Below are 20233 nucleotides of genomic sequence, written 5' to 3' on the forward strand. Positions count from 1 at the left end.
TGGCCACCAACCTAGTCTCAGGTTCACTAAGAGACCCTGTTCAAAAGGAATATATCAGGCAGAGTAATAGAGTGGGACACGTGACACCTTCCTCCTTACACCCCCACACACCATATCCACACATACACACACCAAGAAACAGACAATTTTTGTTCTTGCTGAGAACCTCAGTTCAGTTCCCAGAACCCACATGATGGCCCATAACCATTTACAACTCTAGCTCCAGGGGATCCAAGATTCCTCTTCTAACTTTTGCAGGCACCAGACACATACATACATGCATACACACACACATACATACATACATTCAGGCAGACACTCATAGACACAAAATAAAATAAATAAATCAATCTAAAAGGCATGTTTTAGTAAGATTTTAGGTCTATCAGATTTTTCTCCAGGAAGCTTTCCTTGCATGCACTACTACACTGCACGCTCTTCCTCCTCCTCGCTCCCAGCATACACATCGCGTAGACATTTCTGAGATGTGATTGTCTGTCTGTGTTCCTGCTTGTTTCTGGTCTCCCTCAGGGAGCCGGGCTCCTGTGTTTCCCAGCAGAGACATTTAACACGACGTCTCACTACCAGCTTAACCACATTCTGCAGCTCTGTTATAGAGGAAGTGGTTGCAGGTGAATCTTTCGTTCTGTGCTTTCCACCCCCTTTCTACCATCCCCTCCATTGAAACACTGACATTAGCTTACAACCATAGTCCACTGTTTCCCAGTAACAAAACTAAAGGGCAACACAACAAACAAGACAAAGCCTTCCTGAGACCCCACAAGCATCCTCAATAACTGCTCTCCTTACTTAGGCAAGCACCTTGGTAAAGTCTAACAGTAGTTTCCATGCTGCGTTTTGACTGAAGTGTTGCATTATGCTGCAAATTTGGTTTAAACTCTTGTCATCAACAATAGGGGAGAAAGCCGAGCGTGGTGGCGCACGCCTTTAATCCCAGCACTCGGAAGTCAGAGGAAGGCGGATTTCAGAGTTCGAGGCCAGACTGCTCTATAGAGTGAGTTCCAGGACAGCCAGAGCTACACAGAGAAACCCTGTCTCGAAAAAAACAAAACAAAACAAAACAATAGGGGAGAAAGGTAAAGAAAACAATAGGAAGGAGGAAAATGTAGAAGCACCAAAAAAGTGGCAATTCTTATAGAACTAGTATCTGACAGTGGGACTTTCCCTGGCAAAGCTTAGGTAACTTCAAACTCTAGGCTCGGGTATGGGTTTTCCCTAGACAGACACACTAAACAGTCTTAATCCTAAAATGCTTTGGCTTTTCTTTGATGAACTACATGGGAGAGGAAACATGAATTGAAATGGGAAAGCAGACTACGTGCTGGTTGGTAACTAAGTTGAGCCCCAAAGAGAAAGCAGCCTATGAACTCACCTTTTTCCCAGTGAGGACAGCCACACCACCGTTCTCAATATTAGGCAGGTCCTGAGCAGAGACATAGAAAGAAGGTGGCTGGAAATATATGCTGTATGGGAAAGAGGAGAAAATGATAAGCAAGCATCTGCAACTGCCATAGGTTCCCCCTATAGCTTTAGTAAAATGATGCCAATTAAGAAAAATCCACTCAGGCACATTTTTTCAGAGTAAGTCTCTAGCCACTAGAGCTCCGTAGTGACTGGCTTACTGAGAAGTATAGATCAATGGTTCTCAATTGGGTACTTTAGCCCCAAAGACATTTGGCAATTTCGGGAGACATTTTGGATTGCAACTTAAAAGGGGACGCTACTCTTACTTGGTATCTCGAAAGAAGGATGTGTACACAGGGCAGCCCTTACCTCCAGAAAAATTATGTTGCCTCAAATAGCAATCAATGCTACAGAAACATGAAACTAAGCTCTAGATATAGAACCATTTCAAACTAAGAACAAGGACAGTCAAGAACCTGGGATTCATGTATCGACCCCCATCAATTTTTCAGGATGGTGCTGCTCATCAGCAGAGCAATATCTTGCTCCTAGATGACTCTGCCTGAAACAATTAAGTTGGTGCGTTGGCATGTATCTAGGCTTGACTACTCAGGAAGACTCAAGAATATTGCTTGAACCCAGTTTTGGGGCTAGCCAGGGCAACAAAGTGAAAATACAAATTTTAAAAAACTAAGTAAATAATTATGATATATTAAACAAAAATAAATTAGCTGAAAGTCTGTGTTCTGCTTGAAAATGGAACATAATAGTAAAGATGAGGGAGGCAAACAAACACATCTTGGTGTTTAAATTTTTTAGATTTATCTATGCTCGTGGATGCTTTTCCCTGCATGCCTGTCTGTTTCTAATGTCAGGAAAGGGTGTCCTATCCCCTAGAACTGGAGTTACAGATGGTTGCGAAACCACCTTGTGACTGCTAGAAATCGAACATGGTTCCTCTGCAAAAGCAAAAAGTGCTCTAAAATGCTGACCCATGTCTCTGGCACAGGCTTGTAAAACTGTAGTTCTACATCAGAGAGCAAAGCAGCAGTGTCCGAGAACAGTGTTGGAATGGAGACCCACGGAGTCAGTTAGAAGAACGAAGCTTCTGGATCCACAGCTCCGAGACTTGGGGCTTTGTTCGCTTGTTTTGTGTCTCTGAGACAGAGGCTGTTACCCTTGGTACTCAGAGGTTAGTCTTGCCTCATCCTCTCAGTGCTGGGGTTTCAGGCATGCAACCATCATACCCGGCTAGCTCCAAGTGTCGTTTCTGCATACATTCTGATAATGAGGCTCTTCATTATGGTCATCCCACTTTACCCCCACAATTGTGAATGCTGGCCAGAGTGTCAAATAAAGTGCCATTAATGGACTAGGGAGACAGCTCAGTTAGTGCTTGCTGGAGAGGCAGAAAGACTAAGTTTTAGCCTCAGAACCCACATACAGAAGCAAGCATGGTGACATGCACCTCTAAGCCCAACACTGTGGAAGCAAGGACAGGAAAATCCTTGGTGCTCATTGGCTAGGCAGTCTAACCTATTTAGTTGAGTCCCAGACCAGTGACAGACCCTGTCTCAAAAAAAAAAAAATGGTAGCTGGCACTTGATGAATGACACCAAAAGTTAACCTCTGGCTTCCACACACACACACACACACACACACACACACACATATATGTACATGCATGTATGCATATTAACACGTACATCTGAGCACTGCTGCGAGCTCCTTTAATACCTCCACCCATGTCCCCATTGCTCCCAAGAAAGGAACTATTTTAAATGGCAGTTCCCGATTGGCTGACATTATTTGCACCAGCCATCCTTGCTCTCTCAGGCAGTCCTCAACTAGGTCCTCCTGCAGGAGATGCTTCTGCAGCTGCACGGCCCCTAGCGTTTACATCGAGGCAGCCCTGCCATTCCTGCTACACATATACATGCCCAAAATATTAAGGGTGCCAAAAATTAGCTTCACTTGCTTGTATATGACATGCCTAGGTATTTATAAAGAACTGACAATACCAACTAAGATAATCTCTAACAGGAAAAAAAATCTAACCTAAAGGTCCTAGAAATAGGAACCCTAATACGTAACAGTCTAGCCTTAAACTACTGACTGTTGGTAGTTTGGGGAACAGACATTAGAATGTTCTTTGTGGTCTGTTGCCTCTGAGCCTGATCAAGCATGCATAATAGCAGACTCCCATGCACAGCCTTCCAATTTATCATCCATGGTCAGTGACAAAATCCCAACCTGCTCCCCATGCTCAGCTGAAGATGGTCAGGCTCATCTTACCCAAGGAAACGTACCTTCTCTCTTTTCCATTCCACTGTCTGAATTGCAGTGTCTTTGTGACATTTGGATCATCTGAAAACCACAATTCTTTTGAAAGAGGAGGTCGCATGTATGGCAGTTCAGGGTCTTCAGATACAATCAGGACCTGTAGACACAAAATGATACTTCTCAGAGCTAAGTAATTTAAGAGGAAAAGTTAAAACACTCACACTGACTAAGTGCTTGCACACTATCCCCTCCATGCCAAGCAAAATAACATGCACCTTACCCTGGCCCCAGGATCCCGAGCCCGGATGGATCTGGCTGCTGCAAAAGCAGCAGTCCCTCCACCAATCAGCAGGAAAGGGACGTGACTTGGTGCCCTGATCTGAGGAACTGAGCCTCCCTCTGTAGCTGTAAAAGACAGAACAAACAGAGTAAGTCTTCTAAAACGCTTTGATGACTCCTCGGCACTATTTCAAAAAGCCACCCCACATTCATCTCAGTCCTTTACATAAAATAAACCAGCAGGCCTATACTAATCAAAAACTTATCGAGATAAAGTTATAACTCAGTGCGGGCTGGAGAGATGGCTCAGTGGTTAAGAGCACTGACTGCTCTTTCAAAGGTCCTGAGTTCAAATCCCAGCAACCACATGGTGGCTCACAACCATCCTTAATGAGATCTGACTCCTTCTTCTGGTGTGTCTGAAGACAGCTACAGTGTACTGACATATAATAAATAAATCTTTAAAAAAAGTTATAACTCAATGGTAGAAAGCTTGCCTATCATGTCTAAGGTTCTGGGTTTGACAGCCAGAAATGAAAAAAAAAGAAGACAAGGAAAAAGACCCCAATCTTCATAACATTACAGTGGAGGGCAAAAGCAAGTGTCCCTTTCATTTCACCAGTAGCAAAACCATTTGAAGAGGATGAATGAGCTGCAATGTCTTTCACTCATGAGGTCTATACCGGCTCTAGGGCCTACCTGAAATATTAGTCTTTTCCTTATCACCACCCTTAAGATAGGCTCTCACTACGTAGCCCAGGCTGGCCTCATCTTCCCATATGGTGGGATTAAAAATATAAATCACCACACCTGCTATTTATTTCTCAAATACTTTAGAAAACATATATTAAAAGGCCTCTGCCCTTCTTATTGTTTTTTTTTTAAGATTTATTTATTTATTATATGTAAGTGCACTGTAGCTGTTGTCAAGACACTTTTTCTTCTTGCTCCAGCCCAGCTCGCTCCGGTCTGCTCCTTCTAGCCTGCTCACTCCAGCCCAAAGATTTCATTTATTATATGTAAGTACAGTGTAGCTGTCATCAGACACCCCAGAAGAGGGCAGCATCTCATTATGGATGGTAGTGAGCCACCATGTGGTTGCTGGGATTTGAACTCAGGACTTTCAAAAGGGCAGTCAGTGCTCTTAACTGCTGAGCCATCTCTCCAGCCCCTTATTGGTTTTCTACTGACCACCAAGAAAATATCAAGTTCAGTTGCACCTTTTGTTACCAATAAAGGGGAAACACCTAGGAGGTCAATTGGGGATTATTATACAATGTTCATGAAGAAGGAGGCATTATTGAAAAAAGCAATACAAACCGCCTACCCAGATTATAGGCCTAATTAAAGGATTAAAATATTCCTCTTTGAAAATCCAAGTGAATCAAACAGAAGGTTAGAGCTTTGTGCTACAGGAAAACACATTTATAACAACTCAAGACTCCAGACTCAAGGGAACTAATGTGACTGAAAAAGTTAGTCATTGGAAAAATGGCTTTCCTATCTTTTCCAGTAGTTTTTTCCCCCAAACTTATATCAGCCTACCTTCAAAAATTTTGACCCAGAATTGTTCATGTCTAAAAGAAATGCAGAGACAAAAATGGAGCAGAGACTGAAGGAAAGGCCCTCCAGTGACCAGCCCAACTTGGGATCCATCCCATGAGCAGGCACAAAACCCCAGAGGCCATGTTGTGCTTGCAGACAGGAACCTAGCATGGCTGGCCTCTGAGAGGCTCTACCAACAGCTGACTGAGACAGATGCAGATACCCACAGCCAAACATTGGATGGAGGTTGGGGACTCCTATGGAAGCATTAGGGGATGGTCTGAAGGAGCTGAAAGGGCTGGCAACCCCATAGGAAGAACAACAGTGTCATCTAACCTGGATCCCTCAGAGCTCCCAGAGACTAAGCCAAAAAGCAAGGGGCATACATAGGCTGGTCTGTGACCCCAGCACATATGTAGCAGAGGACTGCCTTGTCTGGCCTCAGTGGGAGAGGATGTGTCTAATCCTGTAGATTGATGATGCCCCAGGGAAGGAGAATGTGAGGGGTGAGGTTGGGGGAAAAGCATCCTCTCAGAGGCAAAGGGGAGAGGGGATGGGGTAAAGAACTCTTGGAGGGGGGAACCAAGAAGGTGGGTAAGTAACATTTATAAACAAACAAACAAACAAACAAATAAAACAATTAAAAAAAGAGAAATCCAACATGGAAAAAATGGACAGGTACCCACAATAATTAATTTTCCTCTCTGGTCTAAAATGCCAAGCAAATACTTTAGGAATTGCTCCCTGTTGTGCGGTAAAACCATAGTTTCTAGAAACACACTCTCACACTCTTCACTCACGTCAACAAGATATTAACAAGTCATAGCACCTCAGCCTTAATCACTTTCCCTTATTTCATCTCAACCCACACAGAAGAGACAGGGGAGTCCTTACCGGAGGCAATGGCTCTTCTCTGTTTCTCTTCTGGGGACAGTCCTAATCCCATCACTCTTTCATTGTATCTTTTTTGGTCTTCTTTTATAGTTTTGTAGGCCTGTAGACCCAAACACAGAGAAAGTTTATTTCCTGACATACCTAGCTCTTACCATAAGCTAATATCATTTCAATTAAATGAGAAGCTTTCGTCTACATTGAAGGTACTTCCTTTATGCAAAAAGCACTATGGCCAAGTTTACTTTTTCAGTGCTAGGGATGGAACCCTGAGCTTCATGCATACTAATCAAGAACTCTACCACTGAACTTAAACCCCAGCCCAAAACCCCTTTGTCAAGAAATAAAATGATTTGTTGTACACATAAGGAAAGAGTACTTGAAAGTAGATGAAAATACATCAGGTTTTCTGAGACTTTCCGTAAGAAACTCTCTGGATACTGAATTCAGAAAAGTAGAACTAAAGGAAATGTAATGTTAGTAAGTACAGAAATGGCTAAAGCATAGAAAGGGCTTTTGGACTATGCGGGGTGCTAGTTGGAAAATCATCCTACATGGGCATAGGTAGAAACCAGGAAATATATCTTCATGGTAGATGTTGAAGATTTTGCCAGGGATTGGGATATGTGGTTATATCTTTAAAATGTAAGTCATCTTTCCAGTAATAGGTTTTACTTTTCCTAAACTGAGGGGGTAGAAATCTCACTTAGAAACACTACAAATTAAGAATTATCAAGGGTTAAACACCATCTTCACTAAATTACTTCAAGCATACTCTTTCACCTATACTTTCAAATTGAGGAAGGCTATTTTAGTATGACTAGTTTCTATTGTTTATGTTTATAACATGTAACAGCAGGATTTATTAGCGACTTTTAACTTAGTTTAAAAATATTTAGAAGCTGGAGACTACCTATGGCCTTATGCATATCAGGCTACTGAGCTATATTCCCTAGTCCTAATTAAAAATTTTCAAAACAAGTAATAACATCTTTAATTCCAGCACTTGGGTGGCAGAGGCATATGGATTTCTGTGAGTTGGAGGCCAGCCTGGTCTACAGGAGTTCTAAGCTAGTAAGACTACACAGTGAGCCCTTAATCTCAAAAGTAAAGGCATTCATTCACTAATTCATTCAGTAAAATAATGGCATCTGGTAGTGGTAGCACTTGGAATGCAGAGGCAGGGACATCTGAGCTCAAAGCCAGCCTGGTCTACAGATCGAGTCCCAGGAAAGCCAGGGCTACATACAAGAGATCCTGACTCAACACTTCCCCTGCCCCAATAAATAAGTTAAAGAAAGAAAGAAAGAAAGAAAGAGAGAGAGAGAGAGAGAGAGAGAGAGAGAGAGAGAGAGAGAGAGAGAGAGGGAGGGCGGGCTATGCCGTGCCTTTAATTCCAACATTTGGCAAGGAGCTAAGACTGGTCTCTATGAATTGTAGGATAGCCAGAGCTATAAATGGATGAGGACTACAGTTTTTGAGACTGGGTTTCTCTGTGTAGCCATGCATGTTCTGGAGCTCCCTCTGTAGACCAGGGTGCCCTCGAACACAAGAGATTCTCCTGCCTCTGCCTCTCAAGTGCTGGGATTAAAGCCATGAGCCACCACAGCCAAGCAGGACTAATTAATTAACTAAAATATAAATCTAAAATCAAAATTAGTTTACATATACACTAAGTAACAAATTCTATTCCTCAAAGGGTTTCTGTATTTCTAGTTTACACAGATTTCCAATAAGGGAGGCAAATATATGCTGGCTAAGAAATACTACAAATTTACGTAAAATATTAGTAGAGACAACCTTTCTAAACAAGTGGGTGGCAAGATCAACTGCAATTCTTTTTTATTTATTTCTATTTCAAGTGTATTGGTATTTTGCCTCCAATGTGTATATGAGGGTGTGAGTTGCAGACAATTCTGAGCTGCAATGTGGGTGCTGGGAATTGAATCTGGGTCTTCTGGAAGAGCAGTCAGTGCCTTAACTGGTGACCTATCTCTCTAACCCCCTAAACTGCATTTCTTACTACACATCCTGGGAAAGTGTTTTTCAAAGCCAAAGGGACAGAGGGCCAGGAGGATAAAGAACACATAATATAGTAATTGTTGAAGGATTAATTATAGTCAAATTAAAAACATTTCTTCAAATGAAAAAAGTTGTGGAAGGGATTCAAATCATATGCTAAAGCCCTAACTGCCAAAATGACAGTATCCAGTGACAGGAATGGTGACAGGTTGGATAGAGCTTTTACAAAAAGAGGAAGAGACATCAGCACTAATTCACTTTTAACATGTTCTGACCCCATGTGAGGACAGAGTAATGTGAATGGTTGGCTACATACACACCATGAAGAAAGCCTTCATGAGAAATTTAACCTTGTCTGATTTTCCAGCTTTCAGAACTGAAAAAATTAATGCCTGTAGGCCAAACCATTTTGTGGTATTTGGCTATGAGAGTCTGAGAAACAAACATAAGCACTACATAATTTTTATCGCATTTCTTTGTATGTTTGCATGTGTACACTCACATATGAGTGCCGGTCTGTACCGGGAGGTCAGAGGACAGCATTACAGAGCTATGTTGCTTACTCTCCATCATCCTAGGAACTCAGGGGTCAGGCATGGCCACAGGCACTTTACCCATCGACCATCTCATCAGCCCTGAACCTTACGGAATTTGCCGCTATAGAAATCTCACCAAATCTGGGCACTGATTTTAAACTAAGTTTCTCCTATGACTAATATGAATTTCAGAGAAAAAAAATGAAGCCCCTTGAAAGCAGGTTTTCAACTATTTGAAACCTGAAACACAAGTAGACAGACTAGTTTGATAAATGTAGACAAAAGCTTATCATTTAACCTGGAGCCATTATAGTAGGTTTATTACAACCAGTGTTTGGATAAACACAGAGGGCAATGAAGCATTTCACTGAATGACTTGAGAGAAAATTGTGTTTTGCAATATTTCTAAGGCAGGAGAAAGCATCAGTGGCTGGCCCATCTTATAGTTTGGCATCAAGAGTATCTGCATGGTTAACTCTGTTGGGGCCATCTAACTCTGGTCAGCAACACAAACCAGAGCTTTAACAGATTCAAATCATTATTAACATATCTAATGCAAACGCTTTAAAATTATTTTTAAATAAATGGGGTAGAAGAGATAGGAAAAACATGAAATGGAAACATTAAGGCTCAGAAGGTAGAATCTGAATCAGTAAGTGGTATTCAAGACATCACCCCACACGAATGCTTCAGCCACTTGTTTGACCAAATTAGAGGTAACAAAAGGGACACTGCCAAGTGGATTTAGTTTGAAGTAGACTGTGGGTGGTTTGAGAAAATACTCCAACCTCTATGGCTTTGAGGACCTCCTCAGAAGCATTTAATAAAATGCTTTTCATAGCAAAAGCCGAGTTGATTGCTTGCCACAAAACAGAAAAATTACATTTTAGCTAAAACGATTCAAAGTAGATGGTACTCAAGTTCCCTTTATTTGCTTATTCAATATTTCTTGTTAGACATGCAGCACTAAAGCACAATAAACTTCAGCAGCATAAAAATAAGCACAAATTTGACAGATGTTTCAAAAAAGGTTGATATATTTGGCTCTAAATTTATGGGTTTGGATTGATCTAGTATAATTTCAATGGTCTGAAAAATATTTGAGGACTCTCTAGTGACTGACAATGTCCCTTTAGCAAATGTCTATAGAAAGCACATGCTGTGAATATTTTACAATATTCTATGAACCAAGTTATTATTAGTACCATGGTCTTACCCACCCTATCCCCAAACATATTTTAGCATAAGCATCTTACATAATAAATTCCTGCCCCAGTCACTGTTGCTCCTACAATTAAGAAGTATACTAGGCTGCTGCCATCTTTCCCAGAAGCACCTGCAGACGCTAGTGTTCTAGAAGGGGATCCTAGGAGATGACACTGCACAACTGTAGGCAAACATATGGCCAAGAAAGAGACAAAAAATAGAGAAAGCACTAAGTATTAATGAATGAACATTTAATGCAAATGCAGAGAAGCAGTTTGGTTACTGTGCTAAAAAAAAATGTAAAAGCTGCTCCAGGATTGGAGGAGAGTGCCTCTCTTGTCAAAATGTGTTATCAAGCAGAATTGTTTCTATATCTTGCTCTGATCTAACTTACAACTGGCAGGAGCTAGCTACTCCTTTTGTGCACTTTGGAGTCAGGTTAAGGTATGAGGATATGGGTAATTCAAATAATTTTCATGCCCAACCTATTGCCAGAGGAACAAAAATAATTTTACTATAATCAGCAGAGAAAGACCTAAGACTATAGTGGCATCCAACCTTTTGTTCTCAGTGTGCAAAGCAAACAGCTTTCTTTGATCAGGATGTCAGTAGGCATCATCAAAGAAAATTCGCTCAGCACACTCTGCCAAGTTAAAAGAAAAAACACCCACAGAATAAATTCTCTGTGACCGGCTAGGATGACCAGGTCATTTAAGGAGATGTACTTGTGCTAACAGTATGAAGCAATTACTCCCCAAAATGCCATTCTACAACTGGAGATACTAGGCCCTTTTCTATAATTTAGCCTTTATATAGGATCCAGGGATTTAGTTTTCCTTTTAGGAATGCTTAGTATTTTTTTTTTAAAGCTGTTTATTTAAACTCTCAATCTCAAGTTATGAAAAAAATCTTTTAAAAATTGACAAATTAAAATCAAATATTGTGCTTAGGAGCTGCAGTGAATTTTGGCTTTGTTTACAGGCTACTTCATCACAATCAAGAGACAAGTGTAATTTTGTGGGTTAATCAAGCCTAAGGCAACACAGCAGTTTTCATGCAAAGAAGAAGAAGACAAGTAAAAAGAGCAAAGATGAGTCAACATGAGAGTAAATATCAGTCATCCCCACCCAGGCTCCCATAAACACTTTAAAGAGGGCCTTTGGAACTTTTCCTACGGGAGAAAGCAGAATTAGTTGCAAAAGTTTTAAAGCAGAGTACTGAGTTGATCAACGGGAGCTGTCTGGCAGCTTTTCTACATAAGCTGCTTTTTTACTTACATATGCACCAGCTCCTATTGTTGATAAGCCCACAATAAGGACTAACACAGAATTATCCATTTTGCCCCCTGATGAACCAGAGCTAGCCATTTGTCTTGCCATCTGGAGTTCTAGAGGAACACGCCATTGCTGGAACAAGTTGCCTAAAGGAACACAATTTGTTAACACACACAAATAGAATAATTAACACATGTTTATGATTAAATATCAATGTATTATAGAAATAGAGAATTATACCTTGGGCTGCATGATGTTCACTGTTCTATGACCAAGAAAAATATAATCAAATCTGTACACATAGATACAACAGATATTTATGTACAACTTTTGGCTATCAGACCTTTTGAGGCAGGGTTGTGCTTCATAGCCCAAGCTGATAACAAACTACTAAGCCTAAACTACCATACCCAGCTTAGCTGTTAGAGTTCTCAAGAAGACAATTTCAATGTCATTCAATGAGGACATTCACAGCTCTCGGGAAGTTGGTTAAGAAAAAAAGAGCAGTTCAATAAATCTTTCCATGCAGTAAGTAAACACTGAGATAACCTATTTAGTAAACAGCCATCTCTCAGTGTCTGTGGGGCTTTCAGTCCAAACCCCCAGAAGGAACGAAAATTCGAGTATGCTTAAGTCCCTTATAGAATCTGGTGTGGAATTTGCATACAACCTATGCATATTGTCACATATACTTCAAACCATCTCTGAATTATTTATAATCATTAATACAATGCAAGAAGCTGTTATACTATATTGCTTAGTGAAAACAACCAGAAAATAAAAAAATAAAGAAAGCTTGTACATGTTCAGTACAGAAATGTATTTATTTATTGAAACAGGGCCTCACAAATAGCCTGGCTAGCCTGGAGCTTGTTAAGTAGCCTGCCTCTGCCTCCCAAGTGATGGGATTAATGGTTGGCTGAATCCATGGATGCAGAACCAACAGATACAGAAGGCAAAAAAATACATAAAATTGACCACAGGCTAGCTGGGATTTTATGATGTCCATTTCAGAAACAATCTACAAGGCTCAAACCTTGCTTAATTACAACCCTGGAACACACAGTTCTGTCTTGTGTGAAAAGTAATGTGTCCTAGAAGAAAGAAACATTAAATATCAGAAGGAAGTCAGAATGAAAATTTCATAATGAACTTAACCTCTCACAAATAACTGAAGAACTGAACATATATGCCAGAATGACAAAATTGAAGTGTTGGCCAATATCTTATCACTTCTCTTTCAAGATAACACAGTCATTTTTATGTACAAGTAATTAATGCTCAGTAATAAGCACACAGCCATGACATACTAGGAACAGGAAAATGTGCAGCATTTCCCGATTTCTTGTTTCCCCGTGGATGCTGACATTTTCAGATGAGGCCTGTCCTTAGGATCTTCTCAGATTACTCCATATGGGTGTCCACCACTAATTTAGAACGGTGATTTTATTTTCAGCTTTGTGAACAGTCCGGTCTCTGTAACAATCAATTCTGCTGGGTATGAACGTAGCCCCCAAATACGCAGGTCTATGTTCCAATAAAACTTTACTTATAGCCACTAAAATCTAAGTATTAAATATTTATTAAGTATTACAATGTTGTCTAAGGGTTTCTTGGCCATTTAAAATATATAAACACTGTGTATAGCAGCTCACACCTATAACCTTAGCAGTAGGGAGGCTGAGGCAGGAGGACTGCTGCAGATTTGAGGCCAGCCTAGATTACAGTGTGAAAATGGCTCAAAATATCTAAAAACTATAAAACTAAATGAATAAATAAAGCCTCAGCATTATTATTTATTGGGGGCGAGGTCATGCCTATAATTTCCATTCTAGGACGTGAGCGGGTGAGGCTGGATAATCCTCAATTGGAAAACAGGGAAGACTACAGAGTACTTCTAGGTGTACTCAAGCTACAGAGGGAGACTCTGTCTCAAATGAGAAAATACACCAACAACAAAAAGTCACATCTACTTCACTATGAGCTAGTTCACCATGTTTGGCTGAGTAGTAGTAGTAGAAGGCTGTTTGGCCCTTCCTTCTTTCCTTCCTTCCTTCCTTCCTTCCTTCCTTCCTTCCTTCCTCCCTCCCTCCCTCCCTCCCTCCCTCCCTCTCTCTCTCTCTCTCCTTTCTCTCTCTCTCCCTCCCTCCCTCTGTCTCACATCCCCTTCTTCCTCTCTCACCCCCTTCCCCCTCCCCCCTCTGTGCCTTTTTGTCTCTACTCCCTTCTCAACTCCCCTTTCCATATTCTTTTTTTTTAGATTTATTTATTTATTTATTTATTTATTTAATGTATGTACACTACTGCTGTCTTCAGACACCCCAGAAGAGGGTGTCAGATCTCGTTTCGGATGGTTGTGAGCCACCATGTGGTTGCTGGGATTTGAACTCTGGACCTTCGGAAGAGCAGTCGGGTGCTCTTACCCACTGAGCCATCTCTCCAGCCCTCCATATTCTAAATAAGCTCTGTTCTATACAAAAATAAAACAAAACAAAGTTGTGGTTCCTAAAACTTCAAAATATGTCAAAACTCCTTGATATATTTGTTAGGTGGTGACTGATCAGGCCCCACCCCCAAGACTTTTGACCCCTGCTACTTCTGGATAAGGCCTGATAATTTGCATTTTATGTTAATACTATGTTGTGCTTTGTTTTTTATTTTTTTATTTTTTTTTAAAGATTTGTTTATTATTATATGTAAGTACACTGTAGCTGTCTTCAGACACTCCAGAAGAGGGCGCCAGATCTTGTTACGGATGGTTATGAGCCACCATGTGGTTGCTGGGATTTGAACTCTGGACCTTTGGAAGAGCAGTCGGGTGCTCTTACCCACTGAGCCATCTCACCAGCCCCGTGCTTTGTTTTTTAAATTACCATATTTAGTGTGTGTATGTGTGTGTGTGTATATATATGTGTGTGTGAGAGAAACAGAGAGAGTGAGTGTGTGTGTGTATATGTACAACTATACAAAGATTAGAGAGAGAGAGAGAGAGAGAGAGAGAGAGAGAATGTACAAGTATACAAAGATTTCAGAGCACACCTTGTAGGACTGAGTTATCTCTTTCCATTGTGGGGTGTGAGCACTGGATACAGGTCTTTCTCTTGCCAACAAGTGCGCGTACCTGACAATGCCATTTACTGGCCCCTTTTCATTTTGTGAGAGAGTCTCCCTAAGCAGCTCAGGGGAATCCTATCTTAGCCTGATGAGTTGTTTAAAGACAAACAGAGGCTGGACATAGTGGTGCATGCCTTTCATTCCATCTCTTGAAAGGCAACGGCAGGGGAGAACTTTGCTGAGTTCAAGGCTAACCTAGTCTACAAGGTGAGTTCCACATTACACAGAGGTAATTAATGAGACTGAGGTAAATTCATAAATCCAAGACCTTCCTGGGATACAGAGTGAGTTCAAATGCAGCCGAGTCAATTTAGTGAGACCTTCTGTTTTTGTTTTTAAAGGGGCCAGGGACACAACTCCAAAACAGGGTACTTACCTAGCATGTGCAAAAACCCTAGGGCCAATCTCTAGTAGTGTTTAATTTAAAAAGGAAAGGTTTTGGTAGTAGTATCCTATATAAACTTACAGAGATAGGAAAATGTAAGACTCTCCCTTTCCTTTCACAGTGTCAGGACACAGGGGGCTAACAAGCCTAACCCAGGTCTGCAGAATCTTATAAGTTCTTGGGAGCATAAGTATTTTAGAACTCAGAACAGATTTAAGTATATAGTACATATAGCTGGCACTGGAAAGGGCAGCAATCTAGATTCAAATCCATTAATACTTCAAAGAGGAATTATTACACTGTGGTACTTAAAAAATGTAATTAGGAGCTGAAGCGATGGCTCAGTGGTTAGGAGCACTTACTGCTCTTTCAGAGAACCTGGCTCTTGTTTCCAAGTGCCACATAGTGGCTCCCAAACATCTCTAACTCCAGTTCAGACATTCTCTTCTGACCACCATGGGCAATGAGCATGCATGTGGGGCACAGATATACATTCAGGCCAAACACTCACAAACTGAAAGGAAATACATCTAAAACAATAGTCTAAGTAGCCTCTTTCCCATGCAGATATTTCATACTGGGAAGAGGGTTATACAAACATGACAGTCCTATTTCAATTTCTGAAATATAAAAAAGAGACTTTAAACCTATACTCTCTAGGAAAGGAAATATATTTTTCTTTACTCTCCTTGTTTCTTATCTGCCTCAGAACTCTTCGTTGTCATGAAATAAAATGGTTTAATTTTTAGAATAGTCAATTATAAAAATAAAATCTCGGGCTGGTGAGATGGCTCAGTGGTTAAGAGCGCCGACTGCTCTTCCTAAGGTCCTGAGGTCAAGTCCCAGCAACCACATGGTGGCTCACAACCATCTGTAATGAGATCTGACGCCCTCTTCTGGAGTTTCTGAAAACAGCTACAGTGTACTTACATATAATAAATAAATAAACAAATAAATATTTTTTAAAAAATAAAATCTCTAAGTTTACCTCATTTCTTTTTTCTTTTTTTGAGGCACGGTCTTTCTATGTTGTCCAGTTTAGCTAGCATTAACCTGGTAATTCTGTAGACACTATGTGAAACCACTGGGACTGTCCTCCATTTTAATCTATGAGACTATCCCTATGCCCTTCTCCATGTAGTTTTCAATTTTTAGGCAATCAAGGGAACCAGTGATCACAACTGAATGCCTCTCCACTTGCCTTCTGAGAGGGCAGCTTACTCTTGGCTTCTCATTACTGTACCAGTTACTTGTTTTCCATTTTCTGCAGCAATAGAAATTATTTTGTACTTACAGGTAGAATGCACTTTCCAGTAACTCAAGCTGGGCTTCTGTAACTTTCCTGATACACGGTAGAAAGTAATATTTTAAGAGTGACGGTCTCATTGTGTAGTCCTGACTGGCCCAAGCTGGCCCTGAACTCATAGAAATCAGTTTGTCTCACTATCCAGAGGGCTGGCATTAAAGGTGTACACTGCCACCTGGCCCTAAACAATGGAAGAAAAATGGAAATGTTTTTCCTAATTTTATTGATATTGACCAAACTTTTGTTGTGTGTGGGTTTGTTTTGAGATGAGACTTTGCTATGTAGTCCCCACTTGCTTTGAACTCATAATCCCCTACCTCAGGCTCCCCGGTACTTTGACTGGACACTTATTTCTATTTGTTTTGTTTGTCGGAGACATGGTTTCACATTATAGACTGGGCAGGGCTGGAACTCACTATGTAGCATAGGCTAGCCTCAAAATCTTGGCAGTTCTCTCCTCCTACTGGGAATATAGGTATGAACCACAACTTTGGCATTGACTAATAATAAAAAAGAATGATAATTATACTACCATATGAATCATTCTTACAAGAAACACAAAAGAAAAAAATGCTTTAGATAACAAAAAAGAAAAAGAGTTTAAAAAAAGAAAAGAAGCCCTTCATCAAGAACTCAGTATGTGTCAGAAATTGTACAGAATGCTTAGGACATGAGAACAAGCTGGGGTGGTGGCCCACGCCTTTAATCCCAGCACTTGGGAGGCAGAGGCAGGTGGATTTCTGAGTTCAAGGTCAGCCTGGTTTACAGAGTGAGTTCCAGGACAGCCAGGGCTATACAGAGAAACTCTGTCTCGAAAACCCCAAAAAAAAAAAAAAAAAACCAAAAAAACAACCAAAAAACAAAAACAAAAAACAACAAAGAAAACAACAACAACAAAAGAACTCTAGAGGCTAAGACAGAAGAAGGACCATGAGATCAAGATTATACTTAGCTACACAGTGAGTTGTAACAACTGGAATACATACCAAGATCTTGTCTCAAAGTATCAATGTGCCATTTGGCACTACCCACAATCTAGGATTCTAGGCCACCAAGAGCTCAGTTTCTTCTTTAAAGATGCAAAGATTCAAGACAAGCTATTGGTGACCACCTTTAATCCCAGCACTGAGAAGGCAGATCCAGGCAGACCTCCATGAGGCCAACCTGCTCTATACAGTGAGTTCCAGGACAATCAGAGCAGCATAATAGATTCTGTCTCCAAAAAAAGATACTATGATTCCAAAGAAAGAAAAATGTAAGTATTTGAACCTTAGGTCAGGGAGTTAAGTGATCAGTTTGATCACAATAGGCAGCATAATGTTTGGTGAATAAATAAAATATTATAGAACACAAAATATTTATTATCAACCCCTTCTGCTGCCCAGTAATAGATGCAGGCACAGAGTTGTGATTGAGTTACCCTTAATCATTTCTAGAAAGAGGCAGAAAATCCAAATAAAGCCGAACAGCAGGTATTGAGGTTTCAAGACAAAAAGCCAGGTGTGATGGAAATGAGCTTTACAATGGTGAGAAACGTAGATGACGCCGTTCTAATGCAGGCTTCAAGGTTTACTAAAACAAGAAAAATAAAAGCAAAGAAGAAAGACTGCTAACAACCTGGCAAAGCATTGGGGGAGGGGATAAAAGAGGGCAAAGTGGTACATAGACCTTGTCTCTTACCCACCTCTGTGAAAACATAGGGCAGATGCTGTTATGTGAAACTGAAATCAGATTAAAGGCAACTGGCAAATGAGCCATAAAACATTCATTCCTACAATGACATTACCATCATTTCTTTTGGAAACTGTATTCCCTACCCCCCACTCATTTTTAAAGCAGGTGATGTCATCCGCTGGTACATGGACAAAGAAGTGTGTGCAAAAAGATGGATGGGTATTGCAGGAAGTCCTGGTATTTTCTACAGGAGAGGCCTTCAACCGCAGCCATGCAGTGGGGAAAAGGCATTTCAGTCCTGTATTTTTCCACAGATCTAATGTTATAATCAAATGAATATTTAATTGATGAGAACATTTGGTTAGCCACCAGAATTCTGGTAAAAAGCTATGTATTTAGCAAAATAAGTGCACAATATTAGAAAGGGTAGTATCTTTGGGTTGTCTAAATTTTTAAATATTTCTCCACAATTTACATAGAGCACCAGTGCTTCCAAGTACAGAACTCACACAAATTAGAATTATATTCACTGGGTTTTTAGGAAAACTAGAGGTGGCTTTTTTTCTAAAACAGAAATTCTTAAGTTCCAAGAGGTAACTGGGATAACATTGACTTTTTTGAGATGGGCAACTATATAGCCGTGACTGACTTAGAGATTCCTATGTACACTAGGATGGCCTTGAATTCTCTGAGATCTGCTGCCTCTGCCTCCAGAGTCCTAGGATTAAAGTCATATGTCACCATACCCAGCAGATAACACCCATTAAGAATTTTTTCTTGACATGTACGAAGTGGACAAACTATCCAAACACATTTGCAAAGGTCCTAACAATCAAAAAGTATTTCCACTTCTTATTCCTAAACTACAGAAAAGGCATCTGAACTTCAAAAAAGACTCCAGGGTAACATTTGATATTATAAATGTAATTACACTAGGATGATGATTTTTTAAAATGTTGATTTAAAAATACACCTTGGAGATTGTGGAGGGGGGGCATTCATTCCCACAAATCTGTATAGGTAGAAAAGATGATGACTCAAACCATGCTCAGATAAACCCATGGATATCAGAAGCACAATGGGCTAATTAGTGGAAAGAGAAGCGAATTCATTCTTAACTGTTTCAGGTCAAACTTTAGGAAGTAGGATTGGCGTGTAGCAATAGGATCAGGGGCCTAGAGACTAGCAGAGTAGCTTTAGCTCTACCTACTAATTATGTGACCTTCTGCAAGTAATTTCACCTCTTTGTTCCTCAATTTATTATCCATAAAATGAATGGGTTGGTGTTGACCACAAAATTCCTTCCAGCTCTAAAGTTTGATGAGACAACTTCCCAGAGAACAAATAGAGGGGGATCGAAAAACGTTCATTGAAGCGTGTAAGCCCACCACCAGGAATTCAACTATCTGGCCATCTCAAGGCAATCTGAGCTAATTCTCTTGATATCTGACATACAGTTTCTACTGGTGATACACCATTGCCACGTCGTAGGACAATCAAATGTACAGCTCTCACGTGGAGTTTTGGGAGGTAAAGCAGATAATCTGAGTTCCAGGAGAAACTTGTGACTGTGTCCCAACCACTAAATGACAACATCCATCTGACCTCAATGCTTTAAAAAAGGCAAGGTGGCAGAGGATGGGCAATATGGTCTGTTATAGCCAAGCGTTCTGTTATCCCCAAATCGCAAAGCCTCCCAGAAGAAGGCCTCATGCTGATTTCTGGGGTTCAAATCTCTTGAAGGTCAGGCCGGCATAAGTATGCCTATTCCTCAGCTTGGAAACTCTTGGGTTTATATCCCGCCAATTTGGAGATTCTTGAGACTGTGAAAGAAAGTTCTTTTTTTTTGAAGGACAGGGGAGCTCTGCGAGGGATGGGGAGCCCATGGCACCTAGGCCATTGGACTTTGAAGTAGGATAAGGGGTTGCCTGGGACAGGTCAGCTAGTCACCTGGAAGCCGGTTCCTCTGTTTCGGCCTCTGGACGTACACCGTCCGCACCAAGGGCACCAGTTTCTGCTTGAAAGCACCCGCCAGGCCTCCACACCGGAACATTTCGGCGATCACTCCTCGGAAGCTCCCGCTCCTTCCTTTTCCTTCCACGCACCGTCGAACGGGTCGAATACCACGGGCTCGGGTCCGCTCCCCCTCCCGTCACACGCACACTACGCAGGCTCCTCCTCCCAGCCCCGAGTGGACATTGGATAGAGGAACCGGCCCACTAGAGCCAGGGGGAAAGGCACTGAGGCTGGAGACCCACTGCGCAGGCGTAAGACTCAGCACCGCACTGCAATT

The 20233-nt window shown here is 41.0% G+C and overlaps 1 protein-coding gene across 2 annotated transcripts in view; it reads right to left on the reverse strand.

The window, feature by feature from the left end:
- Window positions 1-20218, reverse strand: part of Aifm1 (apoptosis-inducing factor, mitochondrion-associated 1) — a 38620-nt gene extending 18402 nt beyond the window's left edge. The window contains exons 1-6 of one of the 2 annotated variants that reach the window (NM_001290364.1): window positions 19891-20218; window positions 10238-10368; window positions 6427-6526; window positions 3989-4113; window positions 3735-3865; window positions 1394-1484 (exon numbers count right to left, since the gene is read on the reverse strand). In NM_001290364.1, the coding sequence (NP_001277293.1) occupies window positions 1394-1484; window positions 3735-3865; window positions 3989-4113; window positions 6427-6526; window positions 10238-10368; window positions 19891-19993 (681 nt within the window). In that variant the 5' untranslated portion in view covers window positions 19994-20218. Of the gene's footprint in view, window positions 1-1393; window positions 1485-3734; window positions 3866-3988; window positions 4114-6426; window positions 6527-10237; window positions 10369-11464; window positions 11608-19890 lie in introns of both variants that reach the window. The other variant, NM_012019.3, reaches the window with a different exon arrangement.
- Between the last annotated feature and the right edge of the window lie 15 nt (window positions 20219-20233).

The sequence above is a fragment of the Mus musculus genome, chromosome X (genome assembly GCF_000001635.26).
Source record: "Mus musculus strain C57BL/6J chromosome X, GRCm38.p6 C57BL/6J".
Classification (NCBI taxonomy): Eukaryota; Metazoa; Chordata; class Mammalia; order Rodentia; family Muridae; genus Mus; species Mus musculus.